The sequence below is a fragment of the Rattus norvegicus genome, chromosome 14 (genome assembly GCF_036323735.1).
Source record: "Rattus norvegicus strain BN/NHsdMcwi chromosome 14, GRCr8, whole genome shotgun sequence".
Taxonomy (NCBI): domain Eukaryota; kingdom Metazoa; phylum Chordata; class Mammalia; order Rodentia; family Muridae; genus Rattus; species Rattus norvegicus.
This window is the reverse complement of record NC_086032.1, coordinates 21,436,639-21,464,495: the sequence shown is the minus strand read 5'-3', so window position 1 is coordinate 21,464,495 and position 27,857 is coordinate 21,436,639. Positions and strand designations below refer to the sequence as shown.

The 27,857-nt window shown below is 39.3% G+C and overlaps 1 protein-coding gene and 2 pseudogenes across 3 annotated transcripts in view; 1 reads left to right on the top strand and 2 right to left on the bottom strand.

The window, feature by feature from the left end:
* Ugt2b10 (UDP glucuronosyltransferase 2 family, polypeptide B10) overlaps positions 1 to 27,557 on the bottom strand; it is a 46,556-nt gene extending 18,999 nt beyond the window's left edge. The window contains exons 1-2 of one of the 3 annotated variants that reach the window (XM_063273072.1): positions 27,419 to 27,557; positions 900 to 1,169 (exon numbers count right to left, since the gene is read on the bottom strand). In XM_063273072.1, the coding sequence (XP_063129142.1) occupies positions 900 to 1,056 (157 nt within the window). In that variant the 5' untranslated portion in view covers positions 1,057 to 1,169; positions 27,419 to 27,557. Of the gene's footprint in view, positions 1 to 899; positions 1,694 to 27,418 lie in introns of those variants that run through there. The other 2 variants (XM_063273073.1, NM_001191676.2) reach the window with 2 other exon arrangements.
* On the top strand, positions 3,396 to 5,727 carry Hsp90aa1-ps3 (heat shock protein 90 alpha family class A member 1, pseudogene 3; annotated as a pseudogene).
* On the bottom strand, positions 17,997 to 23,002 carry Arhgap11al1 (Rho GTPase activating protein 11A like 1; annotated as a pseudogene).
* Positions 27,558 to 27,857: the final 300 nt, after the last annotated feature.

Here is a 27,857-nt window from a genome sequence, read left to right as displayed (position 1 = left end):
ATATGTCTACATTTCAAGAATATATATATATTTGAAACACAATTTCAACCCACTCAATAAATAAAGTTAGATTCCCTCATGTTTTGCCTTCACATATTTTCTGAGTGTAGAGCAGAGATAACATAATCACAACTGTGCAGAAGTTTAATAGGTTAAAGGGGAAGGTCTTTCAAGTCATATATGAAAAAATTAATTTATATAAAAAGTCCTCCTTGATTTGTACATAGATGATAGATAGATAGATACATATGCTAGAAGTAGATATAATCCTCAGTGTATTTTGTCAGTCATGAAGACTTTGACTTTGTTTAAAGCTTCTGTTTTAGAGGCTGATGTGACACATTACCATGCAACCTAAGGACTTGAGTCCAATCTCTATGGAAGCCTTATTTGATCCTAAGAATCTACACAGATGTGGAAATAAAGACTCTTCAAAGTTTAATCTTACCTCCACATCAGCCACACAAAGCATAAGACCCCCACTCCCATGACACAAGGGTGCACGTGCATACTCATGATAATAATATCAATGAAGGCAATAGAATGATAATGAAAGTAATGATGATAAAGGCACAAGCCAGATAAAAGTGTTGCCTTAAAACACAAGGGAAAATGTCTTGTGCATATGTAATTTCCTAGAGACATTCTCAAAGTGTTGTTGTATGGGTGTGTGCCTTCCTGAGTTGTCCTGTTCTAGTCATAGACAAGGTTTTGCAACTGACAATGGTACATGAGCTTCTCTACAATGGTTTGGGGTTGACCAATAATTTCACAGGTTTTTCACCATTTTACTTAGAAGAGACAAATCCTTTGCTGTCAATTCTGTTCTTTCAAGGTCAGCTCCAAGGACAGCAAATTGAGAATGCAACAATCCCAAGTGCACTGACCAGGACACTTACCTAATACTTCAGTGTAAAGCTCGTTCCACTTCTTCTCATTAAATGCTTGGAACCAAAAGTCAAAACAAAGTACATAGATCATGTGTTTCATCCTCTCCACGAATGTCATTCTGTCGCTTAATTCTGACATAGCAATGGGCACATAGGAAGGAGGCATTGGGAGTCCTCCACTGTACTTTTCATAAGTGGAGCCAGGAAAGAAGCGGAGACTGTACACTAAGGGTATCTTGAGAATCTCGGCCAGCAGGTCACCACAGGGTATGAAGGGATCTGCCAGGATGACATCAAAGCCAGAGTTTTGTAGCTTCGTCATGAGTTCTTTGTTAAAGACTACATCTTTACAGAGACTCTCAAAATAATCTGAATCTACCCAAACCAATTCTTGAAACATTAAAAAGTATCCCCAAAATGACTGCTTTGGCAGCTCATAAATATATTTTCTGAGTGATTCCCAGAAAAATTCGTCTACCTCAGTTAATGAGTATGATGTAGGATAAGTCTCGAATTCAATAGCAGATGTGTTGTCAACCTCATAAGATAAGGACGCCGAAGGTCTCAGAACCGTCACTTCATGACCCTTCTTCAGAAGTTCATCTAGGATCACCCTTAAGTTGAGCCAATGGCTGAACTCCATTGGCCACACTAGCACCTTCCCACCAGTTCCAGATCCAAAGAAGTCACTCAGCTGGAGCAGGAGCAGGAGCAGGGATGCTGTCCTTTTCACAGACATCTTGGTTAATTTCAGAACATGCCTTCTAAAGGGTTATTGCTCAGCTCTTTCAGATATAAAGAGACCAATAATCAGTCTGTTAAAGTATAACTTGTACCCACCAAAGCAAATAGCCATGGGATAGTCACAGGCTCTGGAGGGCAAGTTCCAAGATCTGGATCCAGATATGAAAGTGAAAAATGACTCCTGATATTTAGTAATCTTGAATGTATAATGTATTTGTTTAACAGTGGAAAGTAAGATCTCTCCCTCCCTCCTTTCCACTCTCTCTCTTAATAAGACCTTAAGTAAAGGCATAAGTGTTCAGTCATGTTTTTATAAACACTATAGTTCAGTGTTTTGTCCTATAAATATTGGCAACATTGACCATTTACCATACTATTTGATGATTTTTATCATATGGTTCAGAGGTCCACAGTATAATCTCAGAATTACACATGCTTTACTTATATTTAGAGCAAATTGTAATCTATATAGAGGCCATGTTCTGTTAGCCTTTCCATTGGATCCAGCTCTACTATATGGAGAATCTGCTTCCTTGTAGCTAGTTAGCCAGGTAGGAGTGAAGAGATAAGGAGACACTTCTGTTTCTCTTCTATACTATCAGACTATTGAAGGAATTTTCCAAGTTATCTGCTGGGAAAACAAATGACTGATCTCTGTGGACAAGCAGAGGAGGAATTTGTTTCCAGGAGGGACATCTAGAAGCCAGGAGAGGCTAATGTTTCTGAGCTCTAGGAGTTAAGATAATGGTGGGTAAGGTCCCATGACATGCTTGGAATGCTTAGCTATGCTTATGTCTTGTAAGAATCCCAAAGAAGGAGGGAAGGATGACTGGCTACTTTTGTCTCTCTTCCTAAAATGATTACGCTGAATATATTTTCCTTCTGCACTTTACTATTAATTTTGCTCTTTTATTGACTTATTGAATTATGTTCATTTGTAAGTAACTGCTTACATTCCCCTATGTTTTTCCTGCACAGAGAGCATGCCTTTTTATAGAACAAAATAATACTTAATGAATGGTTTTTATATGAATCTATGAGTCTGGTTCCTGCTTATAAGTAGAATATAATTCTAAATATAAAAACAGGATTGTCCTCCTCTGATGTCATATCTATTTCAGACAGAACTTGATAGTAATATTCTATTAATGGGAAGATTGCTTCAAGGCATAGTGTGATTTGTGAACATTGAGGAGAGTGGTTTTTGTTTCATTTTCTCTTTTGTTTTATAATTAAAAAAAAACCCAGGATTTTCTTTTCCAGTCTTTTGAACCTGGTGGGGGTATAATGTCAAAAACAGTTTAATGTCAACCAAGTTTTACAAAAATCATTCTCTTTGTTAGAGAAGCTCCAGTATTTAAATGAACAATGGCAAATTATCAAATACCACATATCAACTTATTTAGTTGCTTCAATGTATACTTTGACTGCAATCTCTCAACACTGGGTCCATAAAGTATAATTTTCATTAAAAAATCTAACATTCACTAAATAAATGTATGATTCTTATAGTCTAAATGGCCATTGGTTAGATTCTGAAATACTTGGCTCTTAGGAACTCTCCCTTCTTTTGCTTCAGAAGAGAAGGGCCATGTCTGACACCAATGTTGGGTCATGAATCTGTGGCAGATGGAATATACAATGTAAAACCTATTACTATATTCTAATAAATGAACATTGTATGAAAATGACTCCTAATTTCTTATACCCAAAGATTAAAGCATCTATGAATTTTCATCAGAGAACTTTTTGTGGTAGATAGCTATTGACATAGAGACTGGCCAAGGTGCAGAGCATAAGAAAACACTAAGCAGAAATGGAATATATATGAGTTGCTTCAGTGTCCCGGTGTGGTTAGTCACGTTTTGTGCATGCTCTTTCAGCCAAGATGCCCGAGGAAACCCAGACCCAAGACCAACCGATGGAGGAGGGGTAGGTCGAGACCTTTGCCTTTCAGGCAGAAATTGCCCAGTTAATGTCTTTGATCATCATCACTTTCTACTCAAACAAAGAGATCTTTCTGAAGGAGCTCATTTTCAATTCCTCAGACTCTCTGGATAAGATCAGATAAGAGAGCTTGACTGACCCTAGTAAACTGGACTCAGGGAAGGAGATGCACATTAATCTCATTCCCAAAAAACAAGACTGAACCCTCACTATTGTGGATACTGGCATTGAAATGACCAAGGCTGACTTGATCAATAACCTTGGCACTATTGCCAAGTCAGGCACCAAAACCTTCATGGAGGTTTTGCAGGCTGGTGCAGGTATCTCTATGATTGGTCAGTTTGGTGTTGGCTTTTACTATGCATATTTGGTTGCTAAGAAAGTGACTGTCATCATGGAGCATAATGATGATGAGCAGTACACCTACCTGGGAGTCCTCAGCTGGGGACCCTTCGCAGTTCCTGACACAGGTGAACCGATGGGTCATGGAACAAAGGTTATCATGAATCTGAAAGAAGACCAAACTGAGTATTTGGAGGAAAGGAGAATAAAAGAAATTGTGAAGAAACATTCTCAGTTTATTGGCTATCCCATTATTCTCTTTGTGGAGAAGGAATGTGATAAGGAAGTCACTGATGATGAGGCTGAAGAAAAGGAAGAGAAAGAGTCTGATGACAAGCCTGAAATAGAAGATGTTGGTTCTGATGAAGAAGAAGAAGAGAAGGATTGTGACAAGAAGAAAAAGAAGAAGATAAAGGAAAAGTACATTGATCAAGAGAACTCAACAAAATAAAGCTGATTTGGACCAAAAATTCTGATGACATTACAAAAGAAAAATATGGAGAGTTCTACAAGAGATTGGGAAGAACATTTGGCAGTAAAGCATTTTTCTGTTGAAGGACAATTAGAATTCCAGGCTCTTCTTTTTGTCCCAAAGACACGTTCCTTTTGATCTGTTTGAAAATAGAAAAAGGACAACATCAAGTTGTATGTTCACAGAGTTTTTTTAATCATGGATAACGGTGAGGAGTTAATCCCTGAGTATCTGAATTTCATCAGAGAGGTGGTAGATTCTGAGGATCTCCCTCTAAATATTTCCTGTGAAGTGCTGTAACAAAGCAAAATTCTGCAAGTTATCAGAAAGAATTTGGTCAAGAAATGCTTAGAACTATTTACTGAACTGGCTGAAGATAAAGAGAACTACAAAAAGTTTTATGAGCAGTTCTCAAAAAATATAAAGCTTGGAATTCATGAAGACTCTCAAAATCGGAAGAGCTGTTGAGATACTACACATCTGATTCTGGGGATGAGATGGTCTCTCTGAAGGACTGCTATGCCAGAGTGAAGGGAAACCAGAACCATATCTATTTTATCAAAGGTGAGACCAAGGACCAGGTTGCTAACTCAGCCTTTGTGGAATGTCTCTGAAAGCATGGCTTAGAAGTAATCTATATTATTGAGCTCATTGATAAGTATTGTGTGCAGCAGCTGAAGGAGGTCTTGAGGGCAAGACCTTGGTGTCAGTTACCAAAGAAGGACTGGAACTTCCAGAAGATGAAGAGAAAAAGAAGAAACAGGAAGAGAAAAAGACAAAAATTGAGAACCTCTGCAAAATTATGAAAGGTATTTTGGAGAAAAAGGTTGAAAAGGTGGTTGTGTCAAACCGATCAGTGACATCCCCATGCTGTATTGTCACAAGCACATATGGATGGACAGCAAACATGGAGAGAATCATGACAGTTCAAGCCGTCAGAGACAACTCAACAATGGGTTACATGGCAGCAAAGAAACACCTGGAGATAAACCCTGATCATTCCCTTATTGAAACCTTAAGGCAAAAGACAGAGGCTGATGAGAATGACAAGTCTGTGAAAGATCTAGCTGTATGAAACTTCACTCCTGTCTTCTGGCTTCAGTCTGGAAGATCCCCAGACCCATGCTAATAGGATCTACAGGATCATCAAGCTTCGTCTAGGTATTGATGGATGATACCAGAGCTGCTGTAACTGAAGAAATGCTACCCCTGGAAGGAGATGATGACACATTATGCATGGAAGAAGTAGACAAGGCTTCACCAGAACTATGAGTTTGATGCTTACCTTCATTCCTTCCGATAATATATTTTCCATGATTCATTTTTATTAACATTTAAAACATCTTAATTTTCATGGGGAAGATAAGATTTCTACATGTGATAATATGATACTGTGGGTTTGACTCAAGAGGTTGATAAAACGTTTGCTGTAAGGAGTAATGTAACCTACTGTTAATGTTAACTATGTGGTCTGAAGTGTTTAGCTGTTGAGCTAGATTCCTTAGTAGACCAAATTAAGATGGCTTAAGTTTCATCTTAAATTTTTTTTCATTCCCTGTAGTTAATTCTGCATGTACTAGTCTTAGATGTAAACATAAGTTAAAACAACTTGACAGGAATTCCCTAAGTGGCTTGTTTTCCAAAGAACTGAGAACAAAACCCTAAGTCCCCCTAGGTCTTGTAACTCAGCAAGGCTTGTGAACGGAAATAAAAGTGCCCAATCACATTCTGCTTTAAAAGGTAAATACAGATGAGATAAAAAGAAAAAAAAATGGGATATGTATATCACATACCATCCTTCCAAGCCTCAGGGCATTGCTGTAGAAAGCTTGTAAGAGACACATGGTGGATAACAGTAAGCAAGCTCTTTCTTTCATATCCAAGTCATCTGTTGAGGATTGGTCTTTTGCTATGTATTGTAATGCTAAATATTGGCATTTCGAGGTTGCCCCTAGGGAAGAGAAAATCAGCATATAGGCCCAGTTGACCATGTAATGTTGCTATTCAAGTTATCACTGGTTGGTGAATAAAGATGCCTCCAGCCTATAGCTGGGCCGAAGGGAGATAGGTGTAGTTTTTTAATTCCCAGTTTCAAAGGAAGAGAGAAGAAGATGGAGAAAAGAGCAGACACCATGGGGGAGGTGAATCATCAAAGTGGCCAACAGGGCTGGCTAACTGGGTTTAAGAACATCCCAGGTGGAACACGGAAGATACAACTCAGGGTTACGGTTAGGGAAGTAGATGGTAATAGCTTAGATGGTAGATATCTGCCCAGCTTTAGTGTTGATTGAGGCTTATTATAAACTTAAAAGTGGCATGTATTTTATCTGGAAACTGAATGATCAAAGGCAGGATAGAAATCCCTGATTGAGATTAAATATTTACTGTAGCATTATGTGTACATGTAGACTCACAGGGAGTGTGGCAGCATGTAAAAAGCCCCCTACAAGCTCAAAGCAGAGAAAATCTCAGTGTGGAGGGCATAGGTGACCATGGACTTTCCCCAGCTGGGGAGCTATTAGCGATTAATACTGGTGGGAGAAGGAGAGTCAGATTTTTTTTCTTTTTTAAAGAAAATTACCTGTAGTAACTCTGCTCTATCATTCTGTAGCGCAAGGACACTTATTCATGATATATGGGAAGTGTGCATTGAACATGGTTGATATGAGAAAAAGAACACAATGTTTGGTCCCTGGGGAACAAGGATGGGTCTGGAAGGAGTCGGCTGAAGAGTTAAATATAATCAGAACATATTATGTCAATTTTCTAACTTCAGGCTGAAGAGAGGACTGAGGGGGTAAGAGCAGTGACTGCTTTTCCAGAGGCCATAAATTCACTCTAGTTCAGACCTCATGGCCACCAGAGATACAGGTAGTGTAGAAACATATTATCTATAGAAAACACATACACATACACACATGTCGCTCATATATGTATGTATGCATATACATACATATGTAACATTAAATTATTTTTTATTTTTATTTTATTGTTTTTGAGACAGGGATTTTCTTTATAGTCCTAGCTATCCTGGAATTTGCTCTGTAGGACAGGCCTGGAACTCAGAGATCCCTGCCTCTGGAGTGCTTGGATTAAAGGTATATGCTACCATGCTTGGTTACTATTTTATTTTATTTATATATTTTACATAAATTTTTTTAAAAAGAAGTTTAAATTAGCCTGGTAAGATGGCACACATCTTTGATACCAACACTCAGGAGACAGATGCAAGTAGATGTGCATGAGTTCTAGGTTAGCCTGGCTTGCAATGAGAGTTTGAAGACAGCCAGAGCCCTCATGAGATTCTGTTTCAAGTATATAAGTCAACAAACATAAAGATGTACAAATGGAAGAAAAGAAAGAGATAAAGAAATAAACAAGTTTCATTTCAAACCCTGATGCTGCAGTGTTGACTCAACACTCCACAGTTAAGAGAACTGGCTGTCTTTTCAGAGGACCTAGGTAGATTCCCAGGATTCATAGACATTTGTAACTCCAGGTCCAGGATATCCTGTACCTTATTCTATCTATGTACCAAATACTCACATAGTTCGGACACACATACACGTTGTGAGAACACAAATAAGATTAAAAAATAGGGACCTCAAATGTAAATTCTGAGCAAGTAGGCTTGGAGCAGGACTAGGATCCCATATAAAAACATTTCTTTACAATAAAAACCAGGGTATGGAAAATAATGTGGCAATATGCCTTTAAATTCCAGATAAGCAGAGCCATGAATTAAGTGATAATTAAAGCAGAAAGGGAACTTTGGAATGGGCCCATTAGCAGGAAACCATTTGATCTCATCTAAGGTGAACTTTAGTTTCAGTTCAGGATTGTTTTGATCCAAGTATTGGCAGAAGCTAGAGCCTGCTTCTGTTGTAACTTAAGTTACTCCCTTTGAAAAAATACTCTGTTGACCCTTCACAAAGTTTTTTCTTTCCAGTGTTGCCTTTATACCTAGGTCCTATACCTGGTGCTTTGCCATAATCTGTTTCTAAATCTACAGAACCTTTGGCCTGTTTCAGCTCTCTTTCTTATTTTGCTGTCATAAAGATTATCTACATCTTGTGATCCTGTTATCTCAGAGCCATGAGAGAATATCTGTGTGTGTGTGTGTGTGTGTGTGTGTGTGTGTGTGTGTGTATGTGTGTGTGTGTGTGAGAGAGAGAGAGAGAGAGAGAGAGAGAGAGAGAGAGAGAGAGAAAGAGAGAGAGAATAAAAACATGTCATCAGCCTACAGAAATCATACTGTGTCTAGAATAATTCTTCCAGTTTCTCCAATAGCACTATGAAGTTATGTCTGAATTAGCTAGGATATCACATTAGGACAGATCTGATTTTATATTTAGAATTGGATCCTACTTATGAGCAACTCAAACTGTAGACCAGGATTATAGAACTAGATTCATGGATTCATTCAAACACCATGCCCTAAAGAGTACATTGTTCTATGGAGTGAGAATAGAAAGAAGACTAAGGCATGGCATCTGTCCAGGAGAATCCTAATATAGTGCAGTGAAGGGGCAAGTGAGTCTTCTAATCTCTCACACTGCCGTTTGATGTTTTATTTCTGGTGTTTAGGAAATGAGGATTTTTACTATCTCAACAGAAACAAAATATATTAGGTATGAAAGAGCAGTAGTTCACATAATTGACATATAAAGTTGGAGTTAGGTGAGGTCTGAGTTCTGTAAAATAACCAGATACAATGACTACCCTTATATAGATGATAAAGTGGGTCTATTTCCAAAGTGTGGCACATGAACATTATTATTTATGAGTAGTAAAGAAATAAAAACACATAAGAAAGAAAAACAATCCACAAAATGAAGTCAGGACAGGCCTGGAACTTGTAAAGGTAATTGATATTTAGAGGTAGGTAACAAAAACTTTATGCCCACACAAATTTTTAAAAAACAGTTAAGCTCAGTGATTGTTGTTGGGGATTGCTCCTTTATTGTTGAGTGACTCTGAGCTAAATTGTTATTTAGCTCTCTTCTTTAATCCAGGACCCCTTTCCTAGGGATGGTCCTGTACACAGCAGACTAAGCTCCCCTGTATCATTTAAATCATCCCAGTAAACTTGACCACAGTTCAGATTTACCTCTCAGATGACTCTTAAGTTTTGTCAAGTTAGCAGCTGAAGCTAACCAGGATGGATAACAAGCATTTTCCAACTGGACTTGGGACATGCTCTACTGAGAGGAATTAATGCCTAGTGCTGTAAATGTGGTTAAAAATCAAGAAAAATTTCAGCTTTGTACCTACTATTGCTATTTTGCTAAGTTGTTACATTGGCAAATTACCCTCAGAGTGTTTGTGACTATTGTCATAAATGTGGACTGTTCTCAGCCTTTATCAGGGAGTCTTTTGTTGTAGTGAGCACCAATCAATTGAGAGACTTACAAGTCGTCAAAAGGTTGAGAATGATAAGGTCCCAGTATCCCAGGGGATACTGCAAAAGTATGGGAAAAGAATATAAGAAGCTAATGAGGAGGAGGTGTGCAAGGAAATCCTTTCTCCTGAATACACCACAGTTATTGCTGTCATAAACACAAAGCCTTTGTGACCTGCACATGACTTGTATAAGATAAAGTAGCCAAAATTCCAGAACAAATGGAACTCCCAACTTAAAGGGCCAGTAAATATATTCAACAAAATGATAGAAGAAAACTTCCCTAACCTAAAGAAAGAGATGCCCATAAACATACAAGAAGCATACAGAACTTCAAATAGATTGGACCAGAAAAGAAATTCCTCCTGTCAAATAATAGTCAAATCACCAAATGTACAAAGCAAAGAAAGAAATTAAAAGCAGTAAGGGAAAAGGGTCAAGTAACATATAAAGGCACACCTAATCAGAATTACACCAGACTTCTCACCAGAGACTAAGAAAATCAGAAGAGCCTGGGCAGATGTCATACATACCCTAAGAGAACACCAATGCCAGGTCAGGCTACTGTATCCAGCAAAATTCTCAATTAACATAGATGGAGAAACCAAGATAGTCCATGACAAAACCAAATTTACACAATATCTTTCTACAAATCCAGACCTACAAAGGATAATAGATGGAAAACTCCAACACAAGGAGGGAAACTACCCCATAGATGAAGCAAGAAAGTAATCTCCTTGCAACAAAACTAAAAGAAGAGAGGCATAAAAACATAAGTCCACCTCTAACAATGAAAATACCAGGAGGCAACAATCACTATTTCTTAACATCTTGTAACATCAACGGACTCAATTCCCCCCCAAAAAGACATAGACTAATAGATTAGATACATAAAGAGGACCCAGCATTTTGCTGCATACAGGAAACACACCTCAGAGACAAAGGCAGAAACTACCTGAGAGTAAAGGGATGGAAAACAACTTTCCAAGCAAATGGTCTGAAGAAACAGGCTGAAGTAGCCATTCTAGCATTGAATAAAATCAACTTTCAACCAAAAGTCATCAAAAAAGATAAAGAAGGACACTTCATATTCATCACATGAAAAATCCATCAAAATGAACTCTCAATCCTAAATATCTATGCTCTAAATGCATGGGCACCTACATACATCAAAGAAACCTTACTAAAGCTCAAATCACACATTGTACCTTACACAATAATAGTAGGGGATTTCATCACCCCACTTTCATCAATGTATAGATCATGGAAACAGAAATTAAAGAGAGACATAGAGAGGAGTAGAAGGTAGGAAATAATCAAACTCAGGGCTCAAATCAACCAAGTAGAAACAAAAATGACTATATAATGAGTCAACAAAACCAGGAGCTGGATCTTCGAGAAAATCAACAGGATGGATAAACTTTAGATAGTCTAACAAGAGGGCACACAGAGTGTATCCAAATTAACAAAATCAGAAATGAAAAGGGAAACATAACAACAGAATCTGAAGAAATTAAAAAAATCATCAGATCTTACTACAAAAGTCTATATTCAACAAAACTGGAAAATGTGGAGGAAATGGACAATTTTCTAGACAAACATTAGGCACCAAAGTTAAATCAAGAACAGATAAATCAACTAAACAACACCATAACTACTAAAGAAATAAAAGCAGTTATTAAAAGTCTTCCAACCCAAAAGAGCAGAGTTTCAGATGGGTTTACTGCAGAATTCTACCACTCCTTCATAGAAGACCTCATTCCAATAATTTCCAAACAATTCCACAAAATAGAAACAGACGGAGCACTACCAAGTTCCTTCTATGAAGCCAAAAACCACACCTATAACTAAACCACACAAAGACCCAACAAAGAAAGAGAACTTCAGAACATTTTTCCATATGATTATTGACACAAAAATACTCAATAAAATTCTTGGAAACTGAAGCCAAGAACACATCAAAATGATCATCCATCATGATCATGGAGGCTTCGTCCCAGGGATGCAGGGATGGTTCAATATATGGAAATTCATCAATGTAATCTAGTATATAAACAAACTTTTTTTCCCAGAAGCTTCTTTTAATGGCTATGCTAAATAAATAACATTTAAACACAAAACACTATCAGATATTCATCTATGTAAAATGTACAGAGGTACATTAACAATTCAAATTCTAAAACCAACCATCTTCATAAGAAAAAACCCACCTTGATTAAAATTTTCAAGTTTCCTCTGTCCCCAACAAGAGTAAGTGTTCCAACACCACTGAGGCCAATTAACTTCTTGGTTTTGGGTCAAGATCACAAACATGAATAATTCAAGACATAAGTAGGGCTTTATCATTCCCTTTATGTATTAGACGTTTCTAGTGGACAATGTTCCTGATGTGAAGGAATGATAAGAGGCACAAGCATAAATTCCTGTACTCTCTGATCATGCATGCAGAATAAAACTCATGTCCCTTTCTTATATAAATAAATCTAGTCAACAATGTCTTCAATGTTATAAACTCTGCTTCAGGAAATCACCATAAAGTTAAGTCTAAATGTATCAGTAATAAAGAAATACAAAGTAGCTTTATGTGCAAGTATGAAAGACCAAATTGCTATAGCAGTGGGACCACTTTACAAAGAACCTGCTTAACAAGCATCCTTAACTACACACTAGCACACAAGCATCCTGCAACCACCCAACCTTATCTACACACCGGCACTCAAGCATTCTGCAACTTGACCCAGCAATCGCTAATGTTATTTACACTGATGACGGCACTATATTTGACAGTTACAAGTCTACAGGCTTACTCGTTGGTAGCAGTTGAGTCTTTCCAATAGGATTTTTAGGAGAACCTTTGTACCAGACCCTTTCTTTTTCTAATGGTTTCTTAAGAACTCTGTTTTTTTTTATTTATTTATTTTTTTTTATTAACTTGAGTATTTCTTATATACATTTCGAGTGTTATTCCCTTTCCCGGTTTCCGGGCAAACATCCCCCTCCCCCCTCCCCTTCCTTATGGGTGTTCCCCTCCCAACCCTCCCCCCATTGCCGCCCTCCCCCCATAGACTAGTTCACTGGGGGTTCAGTCTTAGCAGGACCCAGGGCTTCCCCTTCAACTGGTGCTCTCACTAGGATATTCATTGCTACCTATGGGGTCAGAGTCCAGGGTCAGTCCATGTATAGTCTTTAGGTAGTGGCTTAGTCCCTGGAAGCTCTGGTTGCTTGGCATTGTTGTACTTTTGGGGTCTCGAGCCCCTTCAAGCTCTTTCAGTTCTTTCTCTGATTCCTTCAATAGGGGACCTATTCTCAGTTCAGTGGTTTGCTGCTGGCATTCGCCTCTGTGTTTGCTGTATTCTGGCTGTGTCTCTCAGGAGCGATCTACATCCGGCTCCTGTCGGTCTGCACTTCTTTGCTTCATCCATCTTGTCTAATTGGGTGGCTGTATATGTATGGGCCACATGTGGGGCAGGCTCTGAATGGGTGTTCCTTCAGTCTCTGTTTTAATCTTTGCCTCTCCCTTCCCTGCCAAGGGTATTCTTTTTCCTCATTTAAAGAAGGAGTGAAGCATTCACATTTTGATCATCCGTCTTGAGTTTCGTTTGTTCTAGGGATCTAAGGTAATTCAAGCATTTGGGCTAATAGCCACTTATCAATGAGTGCATACCATGTATGTCTTTCTGTGATTGGGTTAGCTCACTCAGGATGATATTTTCCAGTTCCAACCATTTGCCTACGAATTTCATAAACTCGCTGTTTTTGATAGCTGAGTAATATTCCATTGTGTAGATGTACCACATTTTCTGTATCCATTCCTCTGTTGAAGGGCATCTGGGTTCTTTCCAGTTTCTGGCTATTATAAATAAGGCTGCGATGAACATAGTGGAGCACGTGTCTCTTTTATATGTTGAGGCATCTTTTGGGTATATGCCCAAGAGAGGTATAGCTGGATCCTCAGGCAGTTCAATGTCCAATTTTCTGAGGAACCTCCAGACTGATTTCCAGAATGGTTTTACCAGTCTGCAATCCCACCAACAATGGAGGAGTGTTCCTCTTTCTCCACATCCTCGCCAGCATCTGCTGTCACCTGAGTTTTTGATCTTAGCCAATCGCACTGGTGTGAGGTGAAATCTCAGGGTTGTTTTGATTTGCATTTCCCTTATGACTAAAGATGTTGAACATTTCTTTAGGTGTTTCTCAGCCATTCGGCATTCCTCAGCTGTGAATTCTTTGTTTAGCTCTGAACCCCATTTTTTAATAGGGTTATTTGTTTCCCTGCGGTCTAACTTCTTGAGTTCTTTGTATATTTTGGATATAAGGCCCCTATCTGTTGTAGGATTGGTAAAGATCTTTTCCCAATCTGTTGGTTGCCGTTTTGTCCTAACCACAGTGTCCTTTGCCTTACAGAAGCTTTGCAGTTTTATGAGATCCCATTTGTCGATTCTTGATCTTAGAGCATAAGCCATTGGTGTTTTGTTCAGGAAATTTTTTCCAGTGCCCATGTGTTCCAGATGTTTCCCTAGTTTTTCTTCTATTAGTTTGAGTGTGTCTGGTTTGATGTGGAGGTCCTTGATCCACTTGGACTTAAGCTTTGTACAGGGTGATAAGCATGGATCGATCTGCATTCTTCTACATGTTGCCCTCCAGTTGAACCAGCACCATTTGCTGAAAATGCTATCTTTTTTCCATTGGATGGTTTTGGCTCCTTTGTCAAAAATCAAGTGACCATAGGTGTGTGGGTTCATTTCTGGGTCTTCAATTCTATTCCATTGGTCTATCTGTCTGTCTCTGTACCAATACCATGCAGTTTTTATCACTATTGCTCTGTAATACTGCTTGAGTTCAGGGATAGTGATTCCCCCTGAAGTCCTTTTATTGTTGAGGATAGCTTTAGCTATCCTGGGTTTTTTGTTATTCCAGATGAATTTGCAAATTGTTCTGTCTAAATCGTTGAAGAATTGGATTAGTATTTTGATGGGGATTGCATTGAATCTGTAGATTGCTTTTGGTAAAATGGCCATTTTTACTATATTAATCCTGCCAATCCATGAGCATGGGAGATCTTTCCATCTTCTGAGGTCTTCTTCAATTTCTTTCCTCAGTGTCTTGAAGTTCTTATTGTACAGATCTTTTACTTGCTTGGTTAAAGTCACACCGAGGTACTTTATATTATTTGGGTCTATTATGAAGGGTGTCGTTTCCCTAATTTCTTTCTCGGCTTGTTTCTCTTTTGTATAGAGGAAGGCAACTGATTTATTTGAGTTAATTTTATACCCAGCCACTTTGCTGAAGTTGTTTATCAGCTTTAGTAGTTCTCTGGTGGAACTTTTGGGATCACTTAAATATACTATCATGTCATCTGCAAATAGTGATATTTTGACCTCTTCTTTTCCGATCTGTATCCCTTTGATCTCCTTTTGTTGTCTGATTGCTCTGGCTAGAACTTCAAGAACTATATTGAATAAGTAGGGAGAGAGTGGGCAGCCTTGTCTAGTCCCTGATTTTAGTGGGATTGCTTCAAGTTTCTCTCCATTTAGTTTAATGTTAGCAACTGGTTTGCTGTATATGGCTTTTACTATGTTCAGGTATGGGCCTTGAATTCCTATTCTTTCCAGGACTTTTATCATGAAGGGGTGTTGAATTTTGTCAAATGCTTTCTCAGCATCTAATGAAATGATCATGTGGTTCTGTTCTTTCAGTTTGTTTATATAATGGATCACGTTGATGGTTTTCCGTATATTAAACCATCCCTGCATGCCTGGGATGAAGCCTACTTGATCATGATGGATGATTGTTTTGATGTGCTCTTGAATTCGGTTTGCCAGAATTTTATTGAGTATTTTTGCGTCGATATTCATAAGGGAAATTGGTCTGAAGTTCTCTTTCTTTGTTGTGTCTTTGTGTGGTTTAGGTATAAGAGTAATTGTGGCTTCGTAGAAGGAATTCGGTAGGGCTCCATCTGTTTCAATTTTGTGGAATAGTTTGGATAATATTGGTATGAGGTCTTCTATGAAGGTTTGATAGAATTCTGCACTAAACCCGTCTGGACCTGGGCTCTTTTTGGTTGGGAGACCTTTAATGACTGCTTCTATTTCCTTAGGAGTTATGGGGTTGTTTAACTGGTTTATCTGTTCCTGATTTAACTTCGATACCTGGTATCTGTCTAGGAAATTGTCCATTTCCTGAAGATTTTCAAATTTTGTTGAATATAGGTTTTTATAGTAAGATCTGATGATTTTTTGAATTTCCTCCGAATCTGTAGTTATGTCTCCCTTTTCATTTCTGATTTTGTTAATTTGGACACACTCTCTGTGTCCTCTCGTTAGTCTGGCTAAGGGTTTGTCTATCTTGTTGATTTTCTCAAAGAACCAACTTTTGGTTCTGTTGATTCTTTCTATGGTCCTTTTTGTTTCTACTTGGTTGATTTCCGCTCTGAGTTTGATTATTTCCTGCCTTCTACTCCTCCTGGGTGTATTTGCTTCTTTTTGTTCTAGAGCTTTTAGGTGTGCTGTCAAGCTGCTGACATATGCTCTTTCCTGTTTCTTTCTCCAGGCACTCAGCGCTATGAGTTTTCCTCTTAGCACAGCTTTCATTGTGTCCCATAAGTTTGAGTATGTTGTATCTTCATTTTCATTAAATTCTAAAAAGTTTTTAATTTCTTTCTTTATTTCTTCCTTGACCAGGTTATCATTGAGTAGAGCATTGTTCAATTTCCACGTATATGTGGGCATTCTTCCCTTATTGTTATTGAAGACCAGTTTTAGGCCGTGGTGGTCCGATAGCACGCATGGGATTATTTCTATCTTTCTGTTTCTGTTGAGGCCCGTTTTTTGACCAATTATATGGTCAATTTTGGAGAAAGTACCATGAGGAGCTGAGAAGAAGGTATATCCTTTTGCTTTAGGATAGAATGTTCTATAAATATCCGTTAAGTCCATTTGGCTCATGACTTCTCTTAGTCTGTCGACATCACTGTTTAATTTCTGTTTCCATGATCTGTCCATTGATGAGAGTGGGGTGTTGAAATCTCCCACTATTATTGTGTGAGGTGCAATGTGTGTTTTGAGCTTTAGTAAAGTTTCTTTTACGTATGTAGGTGCCCTTGTATTTGGGGCATAGATATTTAGGATTGAGAGTTCATCTTGGTGGATTTTTCCTTTGATGAATATGAAGTGTCCTTCCTTATCTTTTTTGATGACTTTTAATTGAAAATTGATTTTATTTGATATTAGAATGGCTACTCCAGCTTGCTTCTTCTGACCATTTGCTTGGAAAGTTGTTTTCCAGTCTTTCACTCTGAGGTAGTGTCTGTCTTTGTCTCTGAGGTGTGTTTCCTGTAGGCAGCAGAATGCAGGGTCCTCGTTGCGTATCCAGTTTGTTAATCTATGTCTTTTTATTGGGGAGTTGAGGCCATTGATATTGAGAGATATTAAGGAATAGTGATTATTGCTTCCCGTTATATTCATATTTGGATGTGAGGTTATGTTTGTGTGCTTTCATTCTCTTTGTTTTGTTGCCAAGACGATTAGTTTCTTGCTTCTTCTAGGGTATAGCTTGCCTCCTTATGTTGGGCTTTACCATTTATTATCCTTTGTAGTGCTGGATTTGTAGAAAGATATTGTGTAAATTTGGTTTTGTCATGGAATATCTTGGTTTCTCCATCAATGTTAATTGAGAGTTTTGCTGGATACAGTAACCTGGGCTGGCATTTGTGTTCTCTTAGGGTCTGTATAACATCAGTCCAGGATCTTCTGGCCTTCATAGTTTCTGGCGAGAAGTCTGGTGTGATTCTGATAGGTCTCCCTTTATATGTTACTTGACCTTTTTCCCTTACTGCTTTTAATATTCTTTCTTTATTTTGTGCATTTGGTGTTTTGACAGTTATGTGACGGGAGGTGTTTCTTTTCTGGTCCAATCTATTTGGAGTTCTGTAGGCTTCTTGTATATCTATGGGTATCTCTTTTTTTAGGTTAGGGAAGTTTTCTTCTATGATTTTGTTGAAGATATTTACTGGTCCTTTGAGCTGGGAGTCTTCACTCTCTTCTATACCTATTATCCTTAGGTTTGATCTTCTCATTGAGTCCTGGATTTCCTGTATGTTTTGGACCAGTAGCTTTTTCTGCTTTACATTATCTTTGACAGTTGAGTCAATGATTTCTATGGAATCTTCTGCTCCTGAGATTCTCTCTTCCATCTCTTGTATTCTGTTGGTGAAGCTTGTATCTACAGCTCCTTGTCTCTTCTTTTGGTTTTCTATATCCAGGGTTGTTTCCATGTGTTCTTTCTTGATTGCTTCTATTTCCATTTTTAATTCCTTCAACTGTTTGATTGTGTTTTCCTGGAATTCTTTCAGGGATTTTTGCGATTCCTCTCTGTAGGCTTCTACTTGTTTATTAATGTTTTCCTGTGTTTCCCTAAGTGTGTTCATGTCTTTCTTGAAGTCCTCCAGCATCATGATCAAATATGATTTTGAAACTAGATCTTGCTTTTCTGGTGTGTTTGGATATTCCATGTTTGTTTTGGTGGGTGAATTGGGCTCCGATGATGGCATGTAGTCTTGGTTTCTGTTGCTTGGGTTCCTGCGCTTGCCTCTCGCCATCAGATTATCTCTAGTGTTACTTTGTTCTGCTATTTCTGACAGTGGCTAGACTGTCCTATAAGCCTGTGTGTCAGGAGTGCTGTAGACCTGTTTTCCTCTCTTTCAGTCAGTTATGGGGACAGAGTGTTCTGCTTTCGGGCGTGTAGTTTTTCCTCTCTACAGGTCTTCAGCTGTTCCTGTGGGCCTGTGTCTTGAGTTCACCAGTCAGCTTTCTTGCAGCAGAAAATTTGGTCTTACCTGTGGTCCTGAGGCTCAGGTTCGCTCGTGGGGTGCTGCCCAGGGGCTCTCTGCAGAGGCAGCAACCAGGAAGACCTGTGCCGCCCCTTCTGGGAGCTTCAGTGCACCAGGGTTCCAGATGGTCTTTGGCTTTTTCCTCTGGCGTCCGAGATGTGTGTGCAGGGAGCAGTCTCTTCTGGTTTCCCAGGCTTGTCTGCCTCTCTGAAGGTTTAGCTCTCCCTCCCACGGGATTTGGGTGCAGAGAACTGTTTATCCGGTCTGTTTCCTTCAGGGTCCGTGGTGTCTCTGGCAGGTGTCCTGCTGCTCCTGGGCCCTCCCCCACGGGAGCCCAGAGGTCTTATACAGTTTCCTCTTGGGCCAGGGATGTGGGCAGGGGTGAGCAGTGTTGGTGGTCTCTTCTGCTCTGCAACCTCAGGAGTGCCCACCTGACCAGGCGGTTGGGTCTCTCTCTCACTGGGTCTGGGAGCAGAGAGCTGCTGCGGCCCGGGATCCGCAGGTGTGGGACTTAAGAACTCTGTTTTTTATCCCTGAAGAAAAGGCCACATTATTATTTACAACAAATTTTAATCTATCATGATTAGTGAGATCATCCAAAGGAAACTTAATTTGGACATCAGATTTGTTCTCCTCTTTACAAAGTCTCATAATGGCAAGGGAAGCATTCAAAGGATCCGGATGTCTCTTCATTTTTGTGAAAGATTTAGATGTTAACTCAACACTGGACTTATCACAAGACGTATACTTCTGTGCTTCAAGACCTGGCTTAGTATGTGGAACACGGGGAGCGTTTGCTGTGCTCTGTACACAAGAGGGAAGAGCACTGTCACAGCTCACTGATTTAACAAAAGGAGAAGCTGCATCACCAAAGATTGCCAACTTCTGCTTCACAGGCTGCCTGCCATACTCCAACAAAGCATTAATTCTTCTGACAGACTGACGGACAGGAGTACCCTGAAATTTAAAAGGTGACTCTTCACTTTTCCTCTGTTTGGTTCATTTAGAGAAAGTTTATTAAATCACTGTATGTGATCAGAAACCTCCCCATGCTCTGCTATTTGTGGACCCTCAGGAACTGCAATGTCACATTTTTTCACCAGTGACCATTGTCTAGCGAGTCTCTGGGCCCAAGGTTTTGAAATGACTGTCAAACTGCATGTGCTCTGCTTTAAAGACTGAGCATCATTTTACACAGGAGCTTCACATGCCCCTGAGTTCTTCTCCACCACATTCTCATCCCCCTGTGATGGTGGAGTATCTAGTTGGTTCCTTGGTTGGCTCCTCACTGGGGAATGCTTGCTGAAGGAGGTCAGCTCTGGGTGTTTCTCAGTGCATGCCTTCACATTCTGCCTTCCTCTGAGTTGAGTAACATTCCACTGGCTTCTCTGGCAATTTCTGGACTTGGAGACAGTGAGAGATTCCTTTCTGAAGCATAGTTCTCATCCTCCCCTGTATAGCTCTCATCATGTCCCTTTGACTCACTCACATCTCTGGATTCACCTTCTTCTCCCACATTCATTACTGACGACTGCTCATGATTTATCACTGTTTGAAGATGACTCCCAGATTCGGAAAGTGCTTTCTGAATCTTTTGCAAGGTCTCAAAGGCCAGGTTATCTTCGTCCCCACTAAGGGACCTCCCTAGCACACTGCTGTCAGGTTGGCTATGGAAGGTGGTGGAAGGCCTGAGCTCACAGGACACAAGTGGTGATTTTTCTACAGTAATGTTGGACTCCAAAGAAAAGCTTTTCTCCTCAAGATTTTGCATTATTGGATAAATTCCATTTGCACTCATATCTTGAAAACTTGAATTACTGGGTTCTGTCCAAGACATCCAGTAACCTGTTCCATCTAGTTGATCTGGAGTTAGTAAATGTTCCTCAGATTTGCTGATCTTTTCTGAGCCTTTCTTTAGCAACCTTTCATCAATATCTGTGCTAAAAAGCAGGCCTATTTTTACAGACTCAATCCTATTTTTTAGATTTTGCCGATTCTCAAGTCGTCGACCAACATTTTCATGTCTATTGATGACAGAACATCCATTTGAATCTCTGTTCTTCTTTAGACTAAATTTCAGACAGAGAGATCTTTGGACATTTTCTTTACGAGTGACTTTGGGAGAGAAGCAGCCTGCTTTTCCTGATTCTACCTTGTAAACTTTTTTGTTATCAATCCTTTTACTTCGCTTTAGGTCTGTACTGGTCAAGTTGTTTCCACTCATGGCAATTGGTGAGAGAGAGCTCTGAGATGACCCTTCAGGGCTTGTATCAAACTGAACTGATACTGGTGTAGAATTGCTGCTGAAGACATGACTTGGCAACAGCTCAAAGTTCAAGTTGTGCTTGATGGACTTCCTTTTCTTACTGGACAAGTTATGACAAGTCTCTCCTGGCAGTTTACACTTAACACTTGGTGTGAGAATCAATGGTGATACAGAGGCCTGGGCTGTTCTATCTTGTTGAGGTGTAATAGAGGGTGTTCTGCTAGATTTAAGTTTATTTAGGACTCCATTCACAAAATCTCCAACACTTTGTCTTCTTTTTCTCTTACATTCACCAGGAGTTTCATAGTCTCCTTCAAAGTCTTCCAGGGATGGAGTAATACAGAGTCCATCAATACCTAGCATGGCTGGTATCTTTTCCAGGATAAAAATCTGGCAATCGTCAAATGTCCGATGCATAGTCAATAAGCATCTGCACTGCTGCTGCCTGCAGACACAGCTTCTTCACTGTGTTGGCAGACATCTTCTCATGGCCTTCACTTGTCTGAAGAAGATTTGGTGCAAATGTTACTGCAAGATTGCTGCTGTCCATTTTATTCTCACTTGCCCTAAGAGAAAAACTCTTAAGAAAGTTAAAGAAGGAGACACTTCCCGGACCTGAAGGAACCTGGTCAACAGTTCTCTGTACCCAAATCCTGTGGGCAGGAGAGCTAAACCTTCAGAGGGGCAGACACGCCTGGGAGGCCAGAAGAGACTACACTCTGCCCACATTTCTGACTCCAGAGGAAAACACCTAATGCCATCTGGGACCCCGGTGCATGGAGGCCCCGGGAAAAGGCAGCACAGGCCATCCTGGTTGTCGCCCTCACGGAGAGCACAAAAGCAGCTGCCCATGAGCAACTTGAGCCGTGGGACAACAGGTAAGACTAACTTTTCTGCTCCAAGTCACCTGCCTGGTGGACTCAGGACACAGACACACAGGAACAGCTGATGACCAGTAGACAGGAAAGACTACATGTCCGAAAACAGAACACTCTGTTCCCATAACTGGCTGAAAGAAAGCAGGAAAACAGGTCGACAGCACTCCTGATACACAGGCCTATAGGACGGTCTAGTCACTGTCAGAAATAGGAGAACAAGGTAACACCAGAGACAACCTGATGGAGAGAGGCAAGCACAGGAACCCAAGCAACAGAAACCAAGACTACATGGCATCATCTGAGCCCAATTCTCCCACCAAAGCAAACACGGAATATCCAAAAACACCAGAGAAGCAAGATCTAGATTTAAAATCACATTTGATCATGATGATGGAGGACTTCAAGAAAGACATAAAGAACTCCCTTAGAGAAGCGCAGGAGAACATAAATAAACAAGTAGAAGAATGTAGAGAGGAATCACAAAAATCTCTGAAAGAATCCCAGGAAAACACAATCAAACTGGTGAAGGAATTAAAAATGGAAATGGAAGCAATAAAGAAAGCACAAAGGGAGACAACCCTGGATATAGAAAACCAAAGGAAGAGACAAGGAGCCGTAGATACAAGCATCACAAACAGAATGCAAGAGATAGAAGAGAGAATCTCAGGAGCAGAAGATTCCATAGAAATCATCAACACAACGCTCAAAGATAATGTAAAACGGATAAAGCTCCTGGTCCAAAACATACAGGAAATCCAGGACTCAAGGAGAAGATCAAACCTAAGGATAATAGGTATAGAAGAGAGTGAAGACTCCAAGCTCAAAGGACCAGTAAATATCTTCAACAAAATCATTAGAAGAAAACTTCCCTAACCTAAAGAAAGAGATGGCCATAAACATACAAGAAGCCTACAGAACTCCAAAAAGGTTGGACCAGAAAAGAAACTCCTCCTGTCACATAATAGTCAAAACACCAAATGCACAAAACAAAGAAAGAATATTAAAAGCAGTAAGGGGAAAATGTCAAGAGACATATAAAGGCAGACCTATCAGAATCACACCAGATTTCTCACCAGAGACTATGAAAGTCAGAAAATCCTGGACAGATGTCATACAGACCCAAAGAGGACACAAATGCCAGCCCAGGTTACTGTATCCTGCAAAACTCTCAATTAACATAGATGGAGAAACCAAGATATTCCATGACAAAACCAAATTTACACAATATCTTTCTACAAATCCAGCACTACAAAGGATAATAAATGGTAAAGCCCAACATAAGGAGGCAAGCTATACCCTAGAAGAAGCAAGAAACTAATCGTCTTGGCAACAAAACAAAGAGAATGAAAGCACACAAACATAACCTCACATCCAAATATGAATATAATGGGAAGCAATAATCACTATTCCTTAATATCTCTCAATATCAATGGCCTCAACTCCCCAATAAAAAGACATAGATTAACAAACTGGATACGCAATGAGGACCCTGCATTCTGCTGCCTACAGGAAACACACCTCAGAGACAAAGACAGACACTAACTACCTCAGAGTAAAAGGCTGGAAATCAACTTTCCAAGCAAATGGTCGGAAGAAGCAAGCTGGAGTAGCCATTCTAATATCAAATAAAATCAATTTTCAACTAAAAGTCATCAAAAAAGATAAGGAAGGACACTTCATATTCATCAAAGGAAAAATCCACCAAGATGAACTCTCAATCTTAAATATTTATGCCCCAAATACAAGGGCACCTACATACGTAAAAGAAACCTTACTAAAGCTCAAAACACACATTGCACCTCAAACAATAATAGTAGGAGATTTCAACACCCCACTCTCATCAATGGACAGATCATGGAAACAGAAATTAAACAGAGACTTAGAACCAAATGGACTTAACAGATATTTATAGAGCATTCTATCCTAAAGCAAAAGGATATACCTTCTTCTCAGCTCCTCATGGTACTTTCTCCAAAAATGACCATATAATTGGTCAAAAAACAGGCCTCAACAGGTACAGAAAGATAGAAATAATCCCATGCGTGCTATCAGACCACCACGGCCTAAAACTGGTCTTCAATAACGATAAGGGAAGAATGCCCACATATACGTGGAAGTTGAACAATGCTCTACTCAATGATAACCTGGTCAAGGAAGAAATAAAGAAAGAAATTAAAGACATTTTAGAATTTAATGAAAATGAAGGTACAACATACCCAAACTTATGGGACACAATGAAAGCTGTGCTAAGAGGAAAACTCATAGTGCTGAGTGCCTGCAGAAAGAAACAGGAAAGAGCATATGTCAGGAGCTTGACAGCACACCTGAACGCTCTAGAACAAAAAGAATAGAGGAGGAGTAGAAGGCAGGAAATAATCAAACTCAGGGCTGAAATCAGCCAAGTAGAAACAAAAAGGACCATAGAAAGAATCAACAGAACCAAAAGTTGGTTCTTTGAGAAAATCAAGAAGATAGGTAAACCCTTAGCCAGACTAATGAGAGGACACAGAGAGTGTGTCCAAATTAACAAAATCAGAAATGAAAAGGGAGACATAACTACAGATTCAGAGGAAATTCAAAAAATCATCAGATCTTACTATAAAAGCCTATATTCAACAAAACTTGAAAATCTGCAGGAAATGGACAATTTCCTAGACAGATACCAGATACTGAAGTTAAATCAGGAACAGATAAACCAGTTAAACAACCCCATAACTCCTAAGGAAATAAAAGTAGTCATTAAAAGTCTCCCAACCAAAAGGAGCCCAGGGCCAGACGGGTTTAGTGCAGAATTCTATCAGACCTTCATAGAAGACCTCATACCAATATTATCCAAACTATTCCACAAAATTGAAACAGATGGAGCACTACTGAATTCCTTCTATGAAGCCACAATTACTCTTATACCTAAACCACACAAAAACCCAACAAAGAAAGGGAACTTCAGACCAATTTCCCTTATGAATATCGACGCAAAAATACTCAATAAAATTCTGGCAAACCGAATCCAAGAGCACATCAAAACAATCATCCACCATGATCAAGTAGGCTTCATCCCAGGCATGCAGGGATGGTTTAATATACGGAAAACCATCAACGTGATCCATTATATAAACAAACTGAAAGAACAAAACCACATGATCATTTCATTAGATGCTGAGAAAGCATTTGACAAAATTCAACATCCCCTCATGATAAAAGTCCTGGAAAGATCAGGAATTCAAGGCCCATACCTACACATAGTAAAAGTCATATACAGCAAACCAGTAGCTAAAATCAAACTAAGTGGAGAGAAACTTGAAGCAATCCCAGTAAAATCAAGGACTAGACAAGGCTGCCCACTCTCTCCCTACTTATTCAATATAGTTCTTGAAGTTCTAGCCAGAGCAATTAGACAACAAAAGGTCAAAGAGATAAAAATTGGAAAGGAAAAAGTCAAAATATAACTAATACAGATGACATGATAGTATACTTAAGTGTCCCCAAAGTTCCATCAGAGAACTACTAAACCTTATAAACAACTTCAGCAAAAGTGGCTGGGTATAAAATTAAGTCAAACAAATCAGTAACCCTCCTCTACTCAAAGGACAATAGGCTGAGAAAGAAATTAGGGAAATGACACGCTTCATATTAGTCCCAAATAATAAAAGATATCTTGGTGTGAATTTAACTAAGCAAGTGAAAGATCTGTATGACAAGAACTTCAAGTCTTTGAAGAAAGAAATTGAGGCAGATCTCAGAAGATGGAAAGACCTCCCATACTCATGGATTGGCAGGATCAATATAGTAAAAATGGTCATTTTGCCAAAAGCAATCTACAGATTCAATGCAATCCCTATAAAATTTCCAACTCAAATCTTCATAGAGTTAGAAGGAGCAATTTGCAAATTCATTTGGATAACAGAAAAACCCAGGATATCTAACACTATCTTCAACAATAAAAGAACTTCTGGGAGAATCACCATCCCTGAACTCAAGCAGTATTACAGAGCAATAGTCATAAAAACTGTATGGTATTGGTACACAGACAGGCAGATAGATCAGTGGAATAGAATTGAAGACCCAGAAACGAACCCACACACCTATGGTCACTTGATTTTTGACAAAGGAGCCAAAACCATCCAATGGAAAAAAGATAGCATTTTCAGCAAATGGTGCTGGTTCAACTGGAGGTCAGCATGTAGAAGAATGCAGATCGATCCATGCTTATCACCCTGTACAAAGCTTAAGTCCATGTGGATCAAGGACCTCCACATCAAACCATATACACTCAAACTAATAGAAGAAATTGTGGGGAAGCATCTCGACCACATGGGCACTGGAGAAAATTTCCTGAACAAAACACCAATGGCTTATGCTCTAAGATCAAGAATCGACAAATGGTACCTCACAAAACTGCAAAGCTTCTGTAAGGCAAAGGACAATGTCCTCAGGACAAAACAGCAACCACCAGATTGGGAAAGTATCTTTACCAACCCTACATCTGGTATAGGTCTAATATCCAAAATACACAAAGAACTCAAGAAATCAGACTCGAGAGAGCCAAATAACCTTATTAAAAAATGGGGTACAGAGCTAAACTAAACATTATCAGCTGAGGAATACTGAATGTCCAAAAAGCACCTAAAGAAATGTTCTACATCCTTAGTCATCAGGGAAATGCAGATCAAAACAACCCTGAGATTCCACCTCACACTAGTCAGAATGGCTAAGATAAAAAATTCTGGGGACAGCAGATGTTGGCTAGGATGTGGTGATACAGGAATACTCTTGAATGAGGTGTGTGTGTGTGTGTGTGTGTGTGTGTGTGTGTGTGTGTGTGTGTGTGTGTGTGTGTGTGTATGTGCGCGCGCGCGTGCACCTCATTCAGTAGAACTGAGCATTATCTCTCCTGAGGATATGCCGTCATCAAAATCAGATCTCCTTTGTTGAGGCCCTCTGGTGGTTCTTTCCATATGATGTTTTTATACAAGTTGCCCTTTAAAGTACTATAATAACTTTCAAATAATGAGTCTCAATCCACAATCTCTGGCCAAACCAAGCCTATCATCTGTTTTGTGAATAAAGCTTTATTGGAATATAAAAAAAAGAAAAGAAAAGAAAAGTGAGTCTATTTCAAAAGCTCAATACCTGAATGCTATTATCTATGAGCAATAAAAAAGAAAAGAAAACATAAAGGAAGGACAGAAAAATAGTCTACTAAATGAAGGCAAAGCATGCTGAGCATTTGTAAAATGTAACTGACAGGTAAAGAGGTTTTTCAATTGGCTTTATGCCAATGCAAACTTTGTGAATCATAGTAACCTCAGTGATTGTTTTTGGGCATAGCTCCTCAGTTATATCAAAACATTTAAAACTGAACACAGGATATTTTTTATTGCCCTGAGTGTGTATTTGGTATGAAATCTTGTATGCGTTCAACATATAGTGAATCTATGAGAACCATGTTCAATGAGGTTCCGACGCTGTTTTGTTTTAGAGGGAAGGCACTGGCATGACAACAGGTTCCTGCTGGAAGCAGCTGGCAGAGGCTCATCTCTCAGGGCTCTGCTTCAGCCTTTATGATGCTACTCTTTCTTCTTCTTTCCCATGTTAGCAGTCTTATGGCAACAAAAGAGGCAGCATTTTGTGATGATGAATACCACACCTACCACACAGAGCAATAGGAACCCAGTGACATCCAGAGAGTGGTACTGGAACCAGCTAAGGTCATGCAGAGTTGAGCGGAGGTGCTTGGCTCCTTTGTGACGAATGACAAACTCGATCCAGAAGACAGCTCGGTCCAGGGGCTTCACTGGCTGATCATGGTGGATTCTGGATAATCTCATGGCATTCTCCTTATAGCTGAAGGGACAATGTATACAACTAAGATTAAAGAGAAGGCAATTTGCTGATTTACATATCATTTATTTGTTTGGGATTAAAGTCCCACAAGTGACTCATAATGACATAGATTTGCTAACAAGTGCTGTGTTTTATGAGGTGGCAGAGAGGACAGTTGAGTGACAGGGAAGTCAGTGAAACAGTCTTTGTTTAGCACAGGTTTTTTATAAACTTGGTATGTAGCTGACACTGGTTTTGAAGTACTTA